This window comes from Tursiops truncatus, chromosome 5, assembly GCF_011762595.2.
Source record: "Tursiops truncatus isolate mTurTru1 chromosome 5, mTurTru1.mat.Y, whole genome shotgun sequence".
Classification (NCBI taxonomy): Eukaryota; Metazoa; Chordata; class Mammalia; order Artiodactyla; family Delphinidae; genus Tursiops; species Tursiops truncatus.
The window spans coordinates 98,982,721-99,000,143 of record NC_047038.1 but is presented as its reverse complement, the minus strand read 5'-3'; the positions used below and the strand labels follow the sequence as shown (position 1 = coordinate 99,000,143).

At 47.7% G+C, this 17,423-nt stretch overlaps 1 protein-coding gene across 1 annotated transcript; it reads left to right on the top strand.

The window, feature by feature from the left end:
• Positions 1–382: 382 nt before the first annotated feature.
• On the top strand, positions 383–7,514 carry NKX6-1 (NK6 homeobox 1). Its single transcript, XM_033857483.2, has 3 exons — positions 383–1,851; positions 3,530–3,702; positions 5,927–7,514. Exons 1-3 carry the CDS (start codon positions 1,185–1,187, stop codon positions 6,182–6,184), a joined length of 1,098 nt encoding a protein of 365 aa, XP_033713374.1. The 5' UTR covers positions 383–1,184; the 3' UTR covers positions 6,185–7,514.
• The last annotated feature ends 9,909 nt before the right edge of the window (positions 7,515–17,423 follow it).

Genomic DNA, 17,423 nt, shown 5'->3' with positions numbered 1-17,423 from the left:
TTGCCGGCCGCCTCGGAGTGACGTCCTTCAAAGTTCTCATTTTGGACCCCCATTTCCCCCTCCCTCTCGTCCCCCAGCTAAAGAGGGTAGGGAGTGATGCAAATGTTTTATTACCTTTGAGAGCTTCATCTGAACTGTCAGGCCCGAAGGGAAAAGGAGAGGAGAGAGAGGCAGTGGAAGAGCCGCGGAGAGGGTCAGCTTGGCCAGAGGACAGGACTTAGAAGAGCGAAGCCTGTAGAGCCGCGAAGAAAATGCGAGAGAGGAGAGGCAAAGGCGGAGAGTGAGAGGAAGAGAGGGCGCTGGGGGTGGGGGGTGGGGCCGGGGTCGCCAGGCCCGTTTTCAGAAGTGGACAGACGAGTGGAGCTGTAACCGAAGCCGTCAGACTTTTCACTTAGTCTGTTTTTCCGTGTTTTTCTCGCCCTTTTTCTTTTCAATATTGCAACTCTAGTGCCCCGTGGCCCAGAGGGGAAGGCAGGTCGGCGCGCCGAATCCGGGAGCCGCAGGGATTGGTGGCACTGCCCTTTCTGGCACAGAAGCCTCGGGCAGCGCTGGCGGAGGAAGCCCGCCCAGAGGCCAAATCCTCCCGCGGGCTGGATGCTCTCTCTCCCTTCGCGCTCCGAGCGCTGAGTGCGAATCAACCTCGTGGCCTGAAGAGCAGGGCATCCAAGTAAGATCGGACGAGCTCATCGGGCGGAACCCGGCGTCCTTTGAACCTCCCCAAAGAAAAAGAGCCAGCCCCCACTCTCCCACATCAAAGCGGAGATTCGGTGACTCTTAACTTTGTTACAAGCTCTCTGGGGCCGGCTGGGGTTTTGTTTTCCTTATTTCCAAGAGGGAGAATATGAGAAGTAGCGCACTTTGAGCGGCGAGGAAAAAGTGAGGAAGAGAGAAGAGCCCGGGATTGAATCCGGGACTCTAAGAGGGAAAAGACAGCCCAAACCACCTGGACCCTCGCTGGTCTCGGCGAGCCACCGCCTCTCGACTGGTGTGTTTGGACATTTCTGCTGCGCAGTTACGAGAGCAACTCTCAGCGGCTGCATTCTTGGCCCAGTTGGCAGGTCGCCTCCTGGTGTGCGGAGCGACTCCTCGCTCGCGCCCTCGGCGCTTCTAGCTCTCCTGAGCCCCTCCGGGGGCACCGGCCGGCGCTCCCGCTGCGTGGCTGCGGGCTCCGGCCTGATCGTGGGATGTTAGCTGTGGGGGCGATGGAGGGCACCCGGCAGAGCGCGTTCCTGCTCAGCAGCCCGCCCCTGGCCGCCCTGCACAGCATGGCAGAAATGAAGACCCCGCTGTACCCCGCCGCGTACCCCGCGCTGCCCGCCGGCCCCCTCTCCTCCTCGTCCTCCTCGTCCTCCTCGTCATCACCCTCCCCGCCTTTGGGCTCCCACAACCCAGGCAGCCTGAAGCCCCCGGCCGCGGGGGGGCTCTCATCCCTGGGCAGCCCCCCGCAGCAACTCTCGGCCGCCACCCCACATGGCATCAACGACATCCTGAGCCGGCCTTCCATGCCCGTGGCCTCAGGGGCAGCCCTGCCCTCCGCCTCGCCCTCCGGTTCCTCCTCCTCTTCCTCGTCCACCTCCGCTTCCTCCGCTTCGGCCGCCGCGGCCGCAGCTGCGGCCGCTGCCGCCGCCGCCTCAACCCCAGCGGGGCTGCTGGCCGGCCTGCCCCGTTTCAGCAGCCTGAGCCCGCCACCGCCGCCGCCCGGGCTCTACTTCAGCCCCAGCGCCGCGGCCGTGGCCGCCGTGGGTCGGTACCCCAAGCCGCTAGCCGAGCTGCCCGGCCGGACGCCTATCTTCTGGCCAGGAGTGATGCAGAGCCCGCCCTGGAGGGACGCACGCCTGGCCTGCACTCCTCGTGAGTACAATTGACTGCGCCCAGTTGTGCTTGTTCTGCCCGCTCTCAGGTCATGGCCCCTGGTGTGCATGCCGAGTCCACCCTCTTGCCTGCCGAGTAGTTTGGCAGCGCCAGAATCGCACGAGTTAGGTTGGGCCAGGGCGTTCAGCGAGGAACTCTCGCTGTCCTGAGCTCCATGGTTGCGTCCAAGCGCCCCCCTCTCCCCAAGCCTTGGGCACGCCTTGCGGAACGGGTGTGCATGCGTCTCCACGGAACACAATGTGGTGCGGGGCGTGTCTCATCCGAGGCCCTGGCTGCTCCCGGAACAGCCCGGCCAGAACCGCATGTCCGTCCTGGGTTAAAGAGGTGGGGAGGGCAGGAGAGGCTACTGTGCTCCAGCCCGCACCCCAGCTTTCCAGTGTCCCATGCCGAAGTCCCACTCGACCTTCGCCAGCCTGACTGGCCTCCTCTCTACGAACCGGTGGGGACCGGCAGCGACGAGCCCTCCACAGCCCTGAGCCGAACGCATGTGTTTGCATGTACATCTCGGTCCAGGGTGTCCCCACCTCACCTCGTCGCCCTCACCACCGCCCCCCTCGTCCCCCGAGTACGCTCAGCCCAGGTGAGCCCACTGAAGAGAAGTCCGCGGCCCGTGGAGGAGGGCAAGCAGGCCGCTCCCCACCTCTGGGCCCTCGCTTTTCCACCTGCCTCGGCCCCGGACATATTGAGGGGCATCGTGGCTCTCAACATCCTGATAAGAGAAAGAACCGGAGGAAGAACGAGGTAACAGGACAAAGACGGGGGAAAATGCAACATCCCGCAAAGATCTTGCTCGAAACTGAGTTACCCCAGGATCCCCCTAATCTTATAGGTAGTTGGCCAGAGCGCCGCGGAAGCTCCCATACTCCCAGGTGGCATTTAGGGGCCAGTCCCCTGGCCTTTTCTCGCTCTGTTCTTTGCTTTTGACCGAGTCCCCGAAGTTTCTTCTGTCTCCTGATCTCTTTCGTGTGGCTGAGCGGCAGTAACTGAGGGAAGCTGGGGGAGCCAAGCGGAGGCTCCCTTCGGAAGCCTCGGGACTGGGGCGGCCGGGGCGGGGGCTGCTGTAGGGGAGACGTTATTGTATTCGTTTGGATGGCCACGTAGGGACCGCCAACAAAGGCGGCGTCCCCTCCCCCTCGGCCGCAGCGGCGTTCGACGCGGGGGCGATTTAACTCTCTTGTGTTCCAAAAACAAGGCGCTCTTTGTTGCGCGGGCACAGGTTAGGAAAGCGGTCAAGGAACAAAACTAGTCACCCCCACGCAAAGGCCCCGGGACCGAACGAGCCCCAACTAGACGAGGCGGTGAGAGGGGACTTTCCCACACCCCCTCCCCCCCCCGTACCCACATGCCTTAATTTACTGGGCCTAGAGATTGGGCCTCGGCAAACTTCAGCAGTGCGCTCCCTCTGTTGGACGTCGTTGGGCAGAAGGTTATTTACTGCGGCTCCAAACACACGCGCTTTTAAAAAACAGGTGGGTGTAAGAAGGCAAAGCGAGAAGCGCAGTGGGACTGCAAGCACCACGGCACTTCTCGTGCCCGCCGCGGAATACACTTGCCTTTCCCACCACAACGTTGTTTCTGGAGTTCGTCTCTTCTCAGCGGAGCCGCTCGTAACTGGTTGTTTCCCCCCTTCCTTTCCTTTTTTAATCTGTTCTCGTAGATCAAGGATCCATTTTGTTGGACAAAGATGGGAAGAGAAAACACACGAGACCCACGTTCTCGGGCCAGCAAATCTTCGCGCTGGAGAAGACTTTCGAACAAACGAAATACTTGGCGGGGCCCGAGAGGGCTCGCTTGGCCTATTCGTTGGGGATGACGGAGAGTCAGGTCAAGGTGAGTGGACCTTGCAAACCTCGAGGGAGAGCTCTCCCATGTACGTCATGCGCGCGCGTGTGCGCACACACACACACACACACACACACACCAAACTAACAAACAGCCGCCCGAGGGTGCAGTCCGAGAAGCAAGGGGAGCGATGAGATCAGCGAAGGGGGTGGAGGGGGAGGTTACAAAGCTCTGGGATCTCTCGGGCCGGCAAACTGTTGATGAACAAAAGGAATCAAGCCTCCGCCTTTGAAATTAGGTTCATCTAGATAGCAGCATGTGCTGGGGGAACTCGCCATTATTAGAGAATAAAAGCATTACGGAAATATCAGCCCTGAGAATAGACCAGGCCAGTTAGATAGCTTCTATGTATTCTACTTGTAAGGATATTCAAGCTTTTGTTTGTCAACTCAGTCTCCACTAGTTATATAATTCCCTAATGTAGATCAGCATTATAGTGCTACTGTATTAACTTGCAGGTTAAAAAAACCCCAATAAATCCACAAGATCTAACCACTTAGCATGGATGCATCTGCTTTTAGCTTACCTGAGGCAGCCACTTTGGAATAGTACTTTTCCAAATGAAATGACAAGATTATTACTGTATTATGAAATATAAGTTTATCAATAGATGTAAGATGTTTTACTGTTTATGACAACAAATTATAATTAAAATGTCACTTACCTTATAATTGAGTTGTACGGTGTATTTCCAGGGAATCAAATTGGAGAAATCTTTCCCTGAAATATAAAGGGATTGGTTTCCTATATTTCTGGTATTCTCTTTTGTTCCTCTTTTTCATTATATTATATATATGTATGTATATATATATTTTTTGGTGTGTGTGTGTGTTTAAGTCTGTTTCCATTAGTTATATTGTTGCTTTTAAAATTAAGTAGGGATAACGTTAGCCATATCTGCTGGTCAGAGAGTATTTCCCCACAGATAAGCACCATAAAATGCATTTCAGGAGTGATTTTGTATGTTACCATTAGAGTACCATCACAGTTAAAATTATTTTTGCAGTGGTTGGTACAGAGCCTACCACAGTAATCTGGAGGTCTTCATTTGTCACCATAAATATGTCGGCGTGGCTAGAAGTGAATTATTATAGCTGTATAAAGAAACTAAAAATCACTTTCTTAACAATTCTGATTCTCTAGATAAATACATAACGGATGAGAAAATGGATGAGAAGCATAAAGAGAGGATGATTCAATATGTTTGGGAAATTGGTTGCTATTGCTGATGCTTTAGGTTAAAATATATGTATGAAACACGATGTCAAACATCATGAATAGGTTTAAAATATTTGTATAAAAATGAATCTCTTAGGGAGGGACAATATTAAAATAATATGTGAAAGATTAGGCATGCTAATAGTGGGAAGTAATGTAACTGGCAAAATTTCACTTAAAAAAAATAACTGATGAAAATTCTTACTTTGACTTCGGTTTTATGAAAAACATTAAACCAGAGAGACAGAGAAAGACACACAAACTACTATGATGATTTCAACTTTTAAATATTTTCAAATATTAAATATTTTCATGCATTTATGTTGGTTATTATTACTGATTTGAGGTTTCTGTTTTAGCAGATTTTTTTTTAAAACTTTACATCATACATTACAAGTGTAAATGGGGAGGGGAGTGTTTACCTACCATATTTGTGTGTATTCAGACCTGAAATAAGTGAAACAGACAAATACCCCAAAGTGAAAAGAACAGAGGTAATTGGGGTAAATGCTGTGTCTTCTCCCACAAATCACACTAAAAAGCCAGTACACTTCAGATTGCTTGAAATACCTTAATCTAAGGAAGTTAAAAACGAATAGAATCGCAGTCATTATGAGGCAACTTTACGAAAGGGAAAAGTTTTCTACTTCAAACGAGAAAGTAGGCAAGCGAACTCTTTTAGGGAAACTCATTTTAAGTTTCCAAGTTTTTTTCTTTTCTGAGAAATCACTCACTGACAACCTCAATACTCTTGTGTTACCATCACTATGGCAACGGCAGTCAGTTTGTTGGTGCCTGATACTCGGAGGAAGCTGGGGCAGTGGAGACCGACTTCAACGGCCCAGACCTGGGAGGACTCTGAGGGAGGGTGTCAAGACGTCAGGGGCCCGCAGGAGCGACTGCGGGATGCGGGAGAGAAGGCATTGCCTGGCTCTGCTCACCTTAAATTCCTTCCGCCCCTGTCTCCCCTCTTCTCCGCTTTCTCGACCCCCAGGTTTGGTTCCAGAACCGCCGGACCAAGTGGAGGAAGAAGCACGCAGCCGAGATGGCCACGGCCAAGAAGAAGCAGGACTCGGAAACCGAGCGGCTGAAAGGGGCCTCAGAGAACGAGGAGGAGGACGACGACTATAACAAGCCCCTGGACCCCAACTCGGACGACGAGAAAATCACGCAGCTGCTGAAGAAGCACAAGTCCGGCAGCGGCGGCGGCGGCCTCCTGCTGCACGCGTCCGAGAACGAGAGCTCGTCCTGAGCGCCCGCCGCCCGCCCGGCCTCCGGTCACTCCGCGGCGGCCGCGGGGACCGCGCATCCCGTCTTCCCGCTCCTCGGGGCCCGGAGGACACGGCCCCGCCTGCCGGGGGCCCTTTGCTATTTTCTAAGATGTACATATCTATTTTTTTAACCTAGAAGTTGAGCGGGGCGGGGGAGAGAGGCTCGGAGGATGATGAGAAGGCAGAGAAGGGCAGGAAATACACCGCAAGACTAACGCAACAGACGCCGCAGCTGGGCCACCCTACCGCCCCGCTCGGTGTCCTAGTCGCGTCCCCCCTCCCATGTCCCCCCCGCGCCCCCGCCCCTGTCTTGCGGCCGCTGGCCAGGGCGGGGGCGCTGAGAAGGCCTCTGAACCCGTCGACACCCACCGCGCGGGGGACCTCGGAGCCACGCGGGCGGGCGGCCGGCCGCCACAGATGGGAAGAGGGATGTTTCTCCCGCACAAACTGCTGTGCCGACTAAAGTGGCCTGTTGAAGGCTCTTTGTAAATAAATCGTGAGTCTCACTGACTAGAAGTTACTCTATTGTGAATATTTAAAATGTAAAATGCTTTTTTGAATTTGGTGTAAAAAGATGGACCTCCTTCTTTCTGCGACCCCTTCCCCTTTTAAGAGCTATTCAAACCACGTTCCCCTTTGCTTAACTGGAGAAGCGTAGTAAAGAATGCTCTCATCCTCTCTCGCCCGCTCCCCTCCTGGGTTTGGATTTGATCAATCCCATTTCCCCTTCATCCCTCTCGCTCTTCCCGGACCACCCCTGGCTCTGCACCCGGCTCCCGCCTCCAGCACTTGAAGTAGAACACTTGGAACCAGGACGGGCCTCAGACCTGCCTCTCTGTTTCTCTCCGAAATTGCACAGTCGTTTGTTGCTATTTATTAGTGATTTAAAGAAGGTGTTGGGGAGGGAGGGGCTACAATAGCTTGTATTTAATTTAACTCCTTTCTGATAAAAATGCGTGTTAAAGTAGATGGTGGGAATTGTTACAACTGCTCTGGGTCAGAAACATAAAAATCCATTTAGTTGCTGTAATTGAATTTGAAGTGTTTTGTATCATAAGAATACTATAGACTATGTAAATTGTTTTCTTTTTTAAGCTAACGGTGATATATTAGCATCTTTAACTTTTATTAATTTATATAAGGAATTCGGTTTGTAAAGAGAAGAAAACCCCCTTTGCAAGACCAGTTAAATGTAATGCACTTTCTGTTTCAAAGGATAAATCAAATTAAAAAACAGTTGAAGACGTCTGTTGCCTTGAATGAAAGGGTATAGATCATTTGATCTCATCAGAGATCTCAAATAAAAGTCAAAACCACAAGCACTTTATATTGGTTTCTTGGGTAAAATAGCTGTTACATGATTATTATTTTGGAAGAGTGGGGTTACATCTCCTGGCTTGGGAAGATAAATGCAGCCCCACTCATTGGGCTTCTTGGAGAAACTTGTCTAGCAGGCTGCCTCTGCTGTCTGTGTTGTCTAATTTTTTCCTGATGGCTTTTTCCTTTGCTAGGAAGTCCCCGGGGGTTTTGGAGGAGACCTCATTTCCATACATCCAAGATAGCTTCTCAATTCAGCCCTAGCTCACTTAGCTGAGAGGAGGCAGCGGAACCTGCTGTCAGCGCCGCACGACTGTTGGATGCTAACATTTTCTCCCCAGTAGCCTGTAAGAATACAGAAGTTGGTGGAAAGCTGGGAAACCGGATTTTGCTAAACATTACAATAAAGAAGGATACATTTAAAGAAAGCTGCTTATAACTGATGTGAAACTCTCTAGGATTAAGGAAGCAATGTCACAGCTTCTGCAGCTGACTTTGCCAAAAAAAAAAAAAAAAAAAATTGGGAATCCCAGGGAGAGAGCTGTATCACTGTCTTGGAATCTTTTTATTTTCAGACACTCAGTTATAGGCTCAGTGAAATATAGTTATCCCCTTAGTGTTTCAGGTTAATGAGCTTGTGTTCAAAGGGAGAAAAATCAATATAATTCAATAGATTCTTCAGGCTAGTGTTAGGTAAAGAAAGTGTGGGTCTGTTTTGTTCCCTTGAAAATAAAAAACAGTGAAAACTGGGAATGAAATTGCCTGAAGGAAATTATTGTAGAATACATTCCTGATGGCATGGTTTAATGGAAAAAAGGATGCAAATCTGCCTTATTTCTTTTCTCTAGTTTGTGAAGTTCCCAGTAAGTTTTAAACTTCTGAATTTCTGTGTTCTTAGCAAGACTAAGGTGTGTGTCCTACAAAGAGGCAGCTATTTCAAAAGAGGCTTTGCTGTGCTGGGGTGATATAATTTAAATCCTAAATAATAAGATCTTTCTTTTCCCTTCCCTCCCTCCCTCCCTTCCTCCCTCATCTTTTTCTTTATGAAAGAACCTGGGTGTGGGGCAAGTCTGTTATCTTAAAGCACCACTTTATTATTTTGCAATAAATGAGTCTCTTATCTACTTTATTTACTTATTTTTACCTTTACCATCCCTCTTCTGTCTTGAAAAGCCAAGCAACTTTTTATTTATTCCTTCTTCCTAAGAAAGCAAAAATCCACAAGATAATTAGAAATGCTATTCCTGAAATATAATAATAAAAACTACTACTATACCAGTAGTAGTAGTAATATAGTTATATCACTCATAGAAACTTGGAACTAAGATTGAAGCTTTTTCTCAAGAAGTAAATAGGGTTATAATATTTATCCCGAGTTAGATATGTGGGAAGACACCTCTTTTAGTTCCTTTAGGAAGCATTCTCTCTGAGCTCCTTACGTTTAGAGCATTGGAGAAGTGTGAAAGTTTGTGGCCTGGCCTCCATCCTACAGGCAAATACGCAGAAGGCAGACAGAGTCTGAGTGATTGCCAGCCTGAGCACAGAAGTGCTCTGAGTTGTGTGGGCAGTAGCCAGAGGTGGGCTCTGGGGCCATGCTGCACTGGCATTCGTTCCTTTATTCCAGGGGACTGCAGCAGTGACTCGAGTTTCCAGTTAATTTACTTCCACCCAGGATTCCAGCTGGCCACCAGTTGCAACTGGCCCTGCAAAACTGGGAGTGAGCGAGAAGTGGGTGGAGGGCACCTTACTTAGGTGTCCTTTATCCTGGATGGTTTGGTTTAGTTCCATGTATGCACAACAGGAATGTTTTTCCTAAGAGTTAGCACGGTGGAGAAGCTGATGAAACACTCTACAGCTCAAGCAAGGGAGAGTAAGAGTTATCTTTCATCATGGCTCAAAAACTTTATGACATTAACCAGCCCTAAGCATCTGATTGAGCCTGCCAATCAGTCATTACAGCTAAAGGGGGTCACGATTTAAAAACAAAAAGTAAGGGCAAGTGACCTCATACACCACTGCTTTTATTTTAACAATTTCCCCAGTTTCATTAAGATATAATTGACAAATAATATTGTGTAAGTGTAAGGTGTACAACATAATGATTTGATATACATATATATTGCAAAGTGATCACCACAATAAATCTAGTTAATATTCATCACCTCACACAGTTACAATTTTTCTTCCTTATGATGAAAACTTTTAAGATCTACTCTCTTACTAACTCTTAAATACACAATACAGTATTGTTAACCATAGTCCCCAGGCTGTACATTACATCCCCAGATGTTTTCTACCTTTTGACCACCTTCACCCATTTCCCCCTGCCCCCCACTTGACCTCTGCTTTTAAAAATGCTTACGGGTAACAAAGTGTCAACATGGAAAACAAAATGAGAAAAACAAGGGTTTTGTGTGTGTGGTGAAAGGAAGGTAAAACTGCTTTTTCATTTTTGTTTTATAGTGTGTATGTGTCTTCTCCTGTAAAGGGAAAGCCAGTGAGGTTGGGTGAGGGATACAGAGTGGAAGGGAAGGGCCCTGTTTGTGTCTCTCAGATGTCCCAGCAGCATTCACAATTTGAGGCTCCTACACAGATATTTTCGCAGTCCCCAAATTCCAAGCTCAGTTCTTTGGTTCACATTCAGAGGATTCTGTAACTTAAAGCTCTATACCTTCTTTCCCAGAAGTTGTGGTTTGTTGAGTGGCTTCCCAAGCTTGTGAGCACTGTAATCCACTTTTCCTTTCTCTACTTGGGAGATGGTGGGAAGAGAAGGCACCAAAAATGTTCCTTCTTCTCTGGAAAGATGTGCACCCCTCACCACTCAGTGTACAGGCAATCTGGACTGGAGGCCAGCTCTTCTTGTAAATATAGTATCTGGCAACAGAGTCAGAGGGTGCCTTTGAAAACTTTTGGAGCCTAATGTCATGTACATGAGTGTGTTATTAGACCAGCATCAGCTTGGGTTGATCTATACCGTCTTGTCCTTTAAGCTGGTCATCAGGGGCGCGCGCACACACACACATGCACACACACACAGGAGAGGTGAAATTCCACTTGTAACTCCTAGCACTGAATAGCTTAAAAAAGACAGTGACTCTTTCGTCAATCATTGACAATAGGATCGTGTAATAACAACAGAGGTAAGCAGCAAATTTCATCTAGAAACTCGATTTTAGGCTAATCTGAGCAGATTTCTGCACTAAATTTCCTCCCTCTTACCACACAGATACATGCAAAAAGTATTCTTCTCCCTTCCTCAGTATGACTCTTTAAAAAAGTCAGCTCCTCACTATATTTCCTTCTTTGACAGGAAAGCGTGTATTTTGATCTAAAGCATTTAGGCTCCAGCTTCAGAGAGAAATATTCTCCCTAATGTAGCCCTTTTAAAGATCTGCAGAAATCACAATAATACAAACCCCACATCTATCAATGTAAAATATGACTGGCGAATAGAGTGATGGTGTGAGTTGGATGACAAAAGGGCTGGGATATTTTCCTGAATTTTAGCCTCCAGCATTCTATAAATTGGCTTGGGATTGTTCCACAAACTGGAAAGTTTTCCTGAGAGCCTCAGTTCACTCTCGGGTCTTCTTCTTTAATCCAACAGATCATTCACCTCAAGGATGAAATGTCTAGATATGCATCATTTATTTTCTGGTCTGGACCAGACATTTCCATTGAATACCACACTTGGAAAAAGGAAAGCATAATGTCTCTTTGGGGTTTTATATCTACTGGAGGCTGGCGAGAATTCTGATAGAAGCCTCATCCAGGGCTTCTATATTAGTATACTCTGAATAATAAGGGCTAGTTTGGATGAAGATACATTCTAAGGTGAATCCCTTCCTCATTACATGGAAAGAAAGAATTTTTAGTACACAATTTAAATGGGTGCATATTATTTTTGTAGAGGAATCCTACCACCTCCCTAACGTTACTGCCTATGTCTACCTTGGCGAAGCTAAAGGAAACCTTGAGATATAAATATCTTATATAATTGGTTATTACAAGGGAGACAGAGATATCAAGTTGAGAAAGAAAACCAGCACACCTCTATAATATAGTTTTATTTCCTAAAAAAATTCTGAAGGTGCATACATTCTGAAAAAACTATCAATCGTCAGTATGTTGTTTGGGATCAATCTGCTTGTGTAGACCACAGAAAAGCAAGGTTGCTGAAAATACATTAACCTAGTTATTACCAGATGGTCTAACCACCTTCAAACAAAGGCAACCAACAAGTTTTCATGCCTCCAATCTGAGCCTCGTACGTGGATCCACGGTTTGCAGTAATTCCTCTAGTCATCATCTGTAGCTTGGACCCTTGTGCTTGATGCTATGGCTCAGCTCTTAAAAAGAATCCTGTAAACTTTTTTTTTTATCCTGGATTTTTCTTCTTCCCTCTCTGAGCTCTTCACTTTGGTCTATAAAGATCTGTCTAATTTTCTCCCAAATCCAAATGGTCCCAAGTGAATAAGAGGGTCTGAGAAATCTTTTATCTTTGCCATAACCAGGAGAGCACACCATGGTTGAGAGCACGACTGTGCAGCCAGATTATCTGGTCTATAGTACTCACTGGTTGTGGTCAAATGACTCTATCTCTCTGTGCCTCAGTCTTTTCATCTGTAAAATGGAGATGATAATCGTACCTATTTCATAGTGTTATTGGGAGAATTAAGTGAATTAACATATATGAAGTTCTTAGAACAGTGCCTGGCCTAGTAAGCTATGAAAGTCTTAGCTATCATCATCATCATCATCATCCTGAAAGGCCCAGTCTCGGGTCACTCCTAGCTCAGGCCCTGCTGTCTTGTACAGGATAACTATTCAACCAAGGAAAGGATTCAAAGTGAAAGTGAAAAGAGAAGTAGGAGCAAGGGATATTTTCTATTCTGTGACACTTAAAGGCTAATTACCTGTGGTGGTTTTCAAATATTTCCAAAAATTCCTTGATATTCCTTTCTTTGAAAGATGGAGCCTAATGCCCCTCTTCCCGAGTGTGGCCTGTATTTAGTGACTCTCATGAATACAGTGCAGCAGAAGTGATGGTGTGTGGTTGGGTCATACAAGGCCCTGTGGCTTCCTCCATGCCCTTTCTCTTGATCACTCACTCTGGCGGAAGTCAGCTGCCATGTTATAACGACACTCAAGCAGCCCTATGGGGAGGTCTGTTTGGTAAGAAGCTGAGGCTTCTGCCAACAAACAGTCCTCATTTACAAGGAATGTCAATGAACCCTGGAAGCAGATCCTCCAGCCCCACTCAGGCCATCACATGACTGCAGCCCTGGCCAACATGTTGACTGCAACCTTATGAGATGCTCCGAGGCAGAATCATCCATCTAAGCTCTCCAGGATTCCTGACCTACAACAACTGTGTGAGATAATCAAGGTTTATTGTTCTAAGTCATTACATCTGGGGGTAATCTGTTACATAGCATAGATAACTAATATAGTATCTAACAGACCTATCTCAAGATAGGTCTGTTTTCTGGATAAAGAATAGTTTTTCGAAGGTAAAGATCTGGAGGGAGGCATCTTTTATGATTACTTAAACTCATTTGAAAATGACCCCATGTGGTGCGAAAGAAGCACTGAGTAACTTCATTAGGGTCAAAAAACTTGAGCCCTAGTGCTGGTTTCTATTTCTTGCTGATAACTGATCCCAGAAAAGTCACTTAACTTTGGTAAGCTTCTGTTTCCTCATCTATAAAATTATCTTAATAATAATAACTGCCTCACAAAGTTATTGTGAAACTCAAAAGCAAAAGGGCTTTAAAAATATAATGTAGCACATAAATAAATGTAAGTGGTGATGACTGTATTCTATAATGTGGATGTATAGTTTGGCTAACTGTGTCATACTGTTGTTGAAGGAATCTCAGCCATGGAGAGAACCTGGATCTGGCTTCAGGCCAGTATTATTTATTTCACCATAGAACATAGCCACAGACACTCTTCCATCTTTACTCTGGCTGGCTGGATGCAGGGAAACCCTTTCTCTAGCGGGAGAAAAGCTCAGGGAAAGAAAAAATGGTACAAAGGAGAGAAGGGACCCTGAGTTTTGAATAAGGATTGAGATTTTGGAATTGCCCCCTTTATCTCTCCTTTGAGAACTGGGGACAAGATCTGTTTCCAAGAGAGTCAAGGTGGCAAGAAAGCAGGAGAGAGAGGGGGTAAGTGACAGGCTCTGAACCTGCTGTTGGCTACTTGGGATGAAGGAAGGAAGGGAGGCAGCAAACCCTTAGAAAAATGAAGTCCCCCAAAGCCAGGAGAGCTGGCTCTTGATTAAGAGGAAAACTCCTGTAGACCTTGCTCCTTCCAGAGTGAACTTGGGCATTACTTGCCAACTGAAGTTGATGGGAAGAAGGTTCTTCTTCCTTGCCTGACTACTCTACTCTTGCACTTCCCTTCCAACACAGCAGAAGCAGAGAAGTCAGGGCACTAGGGTAACAGTACAAACTGCAAATACAGTTGAAGACTTGGGCTTCATGGCCTTTGGTGTAAGAAGCCATCCCAGTGCCAGCCTAGGTATTCTGATAGAGGCAATTACAAAGAGACAAAGGACTGTAAAGGCATATATGAAATCAGCGTTTTGTCGTTAACCTCCTTGGTATAGAGAGTAAGGCAGAATGGATGACTTCAAGGGACCTTGCTTCCAGCACACGCAGGGTGACTGTCAGCCAGGGACCCACGCTCTACCTAGAAGGATCATGATGGTTTCCAGTGAACAGTCAGCCTGTCTGTTTGCCTGCCTCTCTCCCTCCCTTTCTCCTCTTCTTCCCACCTCCTCTTCCTTCTTCTTTACAGTATAGTCTGTGTTATTTCACTCAGGGGAAGAATGTGCCTCAAAGGCCAAAGTGGGTGACAGCTTGGACAGAGCTGCAACTGTACTACCTCTTCGAAAACTAAGATGCAGAATAGTCAAACTGCAAGGGCACAGGCCCACATGCTCCTTGTTTACTGTTGGATCCCCAGCACACTGCACGGTGCCTGCCACATGGTGGGCATTCAAGGAATATTCTTTGAATGCCAGGTGCGTGTGAGCACACACCCCCCACCCCCCACCCCCACACACAAAGCTGAAGCCACAGGGAACTTTGCATTCTCTTGAAGGTCTTAAAGAAAATGATAGACCTTTAATGCAACCCTTTGTCATCTCCTAGCCTGCAGGCAGAGAACTGATCTTCAAGCTATCAGGAGTCTAATTTAACTCTGTGTATATATGTAAACATCTGACATATTGTTGTAAAAATAAGCACGAACAGCTTAAGTAGCAAATGGGTGAGCTCAATATAAAAAAAATTTTTTTTGACAAAATGGAAGATCAAGTAACGGTATTAAAATACATTCATTTATCAGCTCACATAGTTCCTTTAAAATAACTTTAAAATACAATCTTCAGTATAATCATCATTTGTAGTGATGTTATGTCATTCTCCAAGACACATGGATTATAATCATGTGTAAAACAAATAAGGATTTATAGACCATTAAAAATACTCTTTGCAGTTGAGATGCATGTCTCAGTTACTAATTCCATCGAATAGTCTGCAATACCAAACTTAGATTTCCAGCAATATTTTCTGAGAAATAAAAATTTGAGAAGGTATAAATTAATACGTCTAACTCCTGTATGTTTTAACTGGGGTTTCCTGCTGTTAGAGGATTATCTCTCTAAGACTTGGAAGCATTTCTCTTGGCCACCCTCCATGTCCGTCTCATGCTATTCTCAGTACCTGAAAAGTCTGGATGCACTGTGGAGACCTATGCATCTTCAGAGACCTCTTTGTGGTGAACTGATCCTTGGAGGCTGTGAGAGATCTTGCTGCAAGTAGGTGGTGGTGGTAGTGGTGGATTTGGAGTCAACTTCTTCTTGACCTGTTGGTCAAGGTTACAATTAAGCTGTTTTCTTTAGTCCACTTCCTTTTCTTTCCCCTAGAACAGGGAATTTAGGGGCTCCTGGTCCGTGTCCCCACCCCCCCTCCACCACTGGCCTCTGTATTGAAAGCCAACAACCAATGACCACTTCTATTTCCAAGGGAAGGTTTTTAAAATTTTGTTCTGGAGAGAGGAACAAAATCTAGGACAAATCCAGGATCTAAGGAGGAGGAGGAATAAATAAATCAAGACCTCAGATCTTTTCAATAAAACTATGAAACTAGCAATAGCTGCCCCACCCCTGCAGTCCCCTATCCTCGCCTTCTCAAGGGGTATGAATTCTTCCACCTGTAATAGCGGCATCACTCAACAACTTTTATGCAGTACTCTATCTGTATTGCTGGCTTACAGCAATAGCCACCCCACTGTCCCCTGGTTGCCCCGGGAAGCCTAGAAAAGTCCTTTGTGTGGTGCCTTTACTCCCTGCAAATCTGGGAGATCCTCACCCAGGGAGTGGTCCCTGGTCTGCGGCTCTCCGTCCACAGCTTGAGCCCAGGCTATTTTACCTGGTTCTATTCTGCTGGGCGGAAAACTTGCTTTCATTTTAGGACCTGTTTCCCAGACCCCACCTCTTACTCGAACCGGCACCGATGAGGCTCTCTTTAAAGAGTGGGAAGTGTATAAGAGCAAAGAATGAGGGAACTCAGCTTCCCCAGAGGAAAAAGGCCGTATCTGGTGAGGGAAGATTTCCCAGACGGGGACAAATGTGCCTAAGGGAAAAGTTTGCAGTATGCTCTGTGTCCCACCTACAACAGGCAGGGGCTGAAATAATTGCCCGAAAGCCTGAGAGGCTGTGCCTGGTCTATAGGCCTCCCAAAACTTTCCATCCAGGTGAGGAGGGAGGGGACACCCTGAAGGGCTTGGAAGCCGGAAGCTCTCAAAACGCCTTCCAGTTCAAAAAGGACCTGGAAGCAAACGATGTGGAGTTTGCGGGGGCTGAGATTCCCTTTGAGTCACAAAGGTCTGAAGGAGACAAATGGGAATTCATCTTGATTAAATGGGAAGACAATTGAAAAAACGCTATTTGCCTGCCTCATTCCATTTGTTCTGAAAGGGGTTCCCCACAGGGAAATCCTACATACAGGCTCAAGCTCAGTCCTCTCCCGTCCCTCTAACCTGCACACTCTGGGTCCTCGAGTCCACGGCTGAAAAGGGGGACAAGCAAGCAGGCAACAGCGTGTCTGTAACGGGGGTTTAATGGGGTTCCTTGCGGAGTGGATGGTGCGGGGATGCAGGCAAGAAGAGCCCACTGGATGGGTTTCCTTCTCTAGTCTGCTTACAGACTGCTTTAAGCCCAGAGGGCTGCGCCTCTGCGGACAGCTGCAGCGCTCATCCGGCCCTCCTAGGGAGCGCGCGCGCCTACCCTTAGAGGAACAGGTGCTGCAGATCCCGGATCCCTCCAGATCCCCTTAGAGTGGGAAAGGGCACTTGTGGCTGCTACCTTCTGTTATATGGCTGTCTCTTACTTTGTAGACTCCCTCTTGTCGTGCTGTCTCCTCTGCGACCCTCCCACGATTTGGATCGAGCTAAAACCCAGCCACTGCACAGCTGGTCACCGGGAACTCACCTCCACACATCATCAGACTCTCGCGACCACGTTGTCTACTTTCGGAGGTGACAAGGCCCAGGAAATTCGACAGAGTTCGGAAGTGGCAGGCACCGTGCTTCCCTCTCTGGTTTCGGCTCTGCCTTTTGGCAGATTGCTTATTGAACCCAGCCAAACGAAGTGTGTTTGGGATTCACGACAGCCGGCCCCAGTCCGCTTGTGCCCGGGGCAGACTTCATCCCCGGCCCCCGGGAGACCCCGCGGCCTCGGCCCCTATCGCTGGGCACAGGCCTGCGGGGGCCTCCGGGCTACACTTGCCATTGCCACGTGTGCGCAGCCAGTCGGGCTCCCTCCCGCAGGACAGCTTCCCGCTGAAACGAGAGGGTTCCAGAAGCCCCTAGGAAGGCACCACCGAGCCG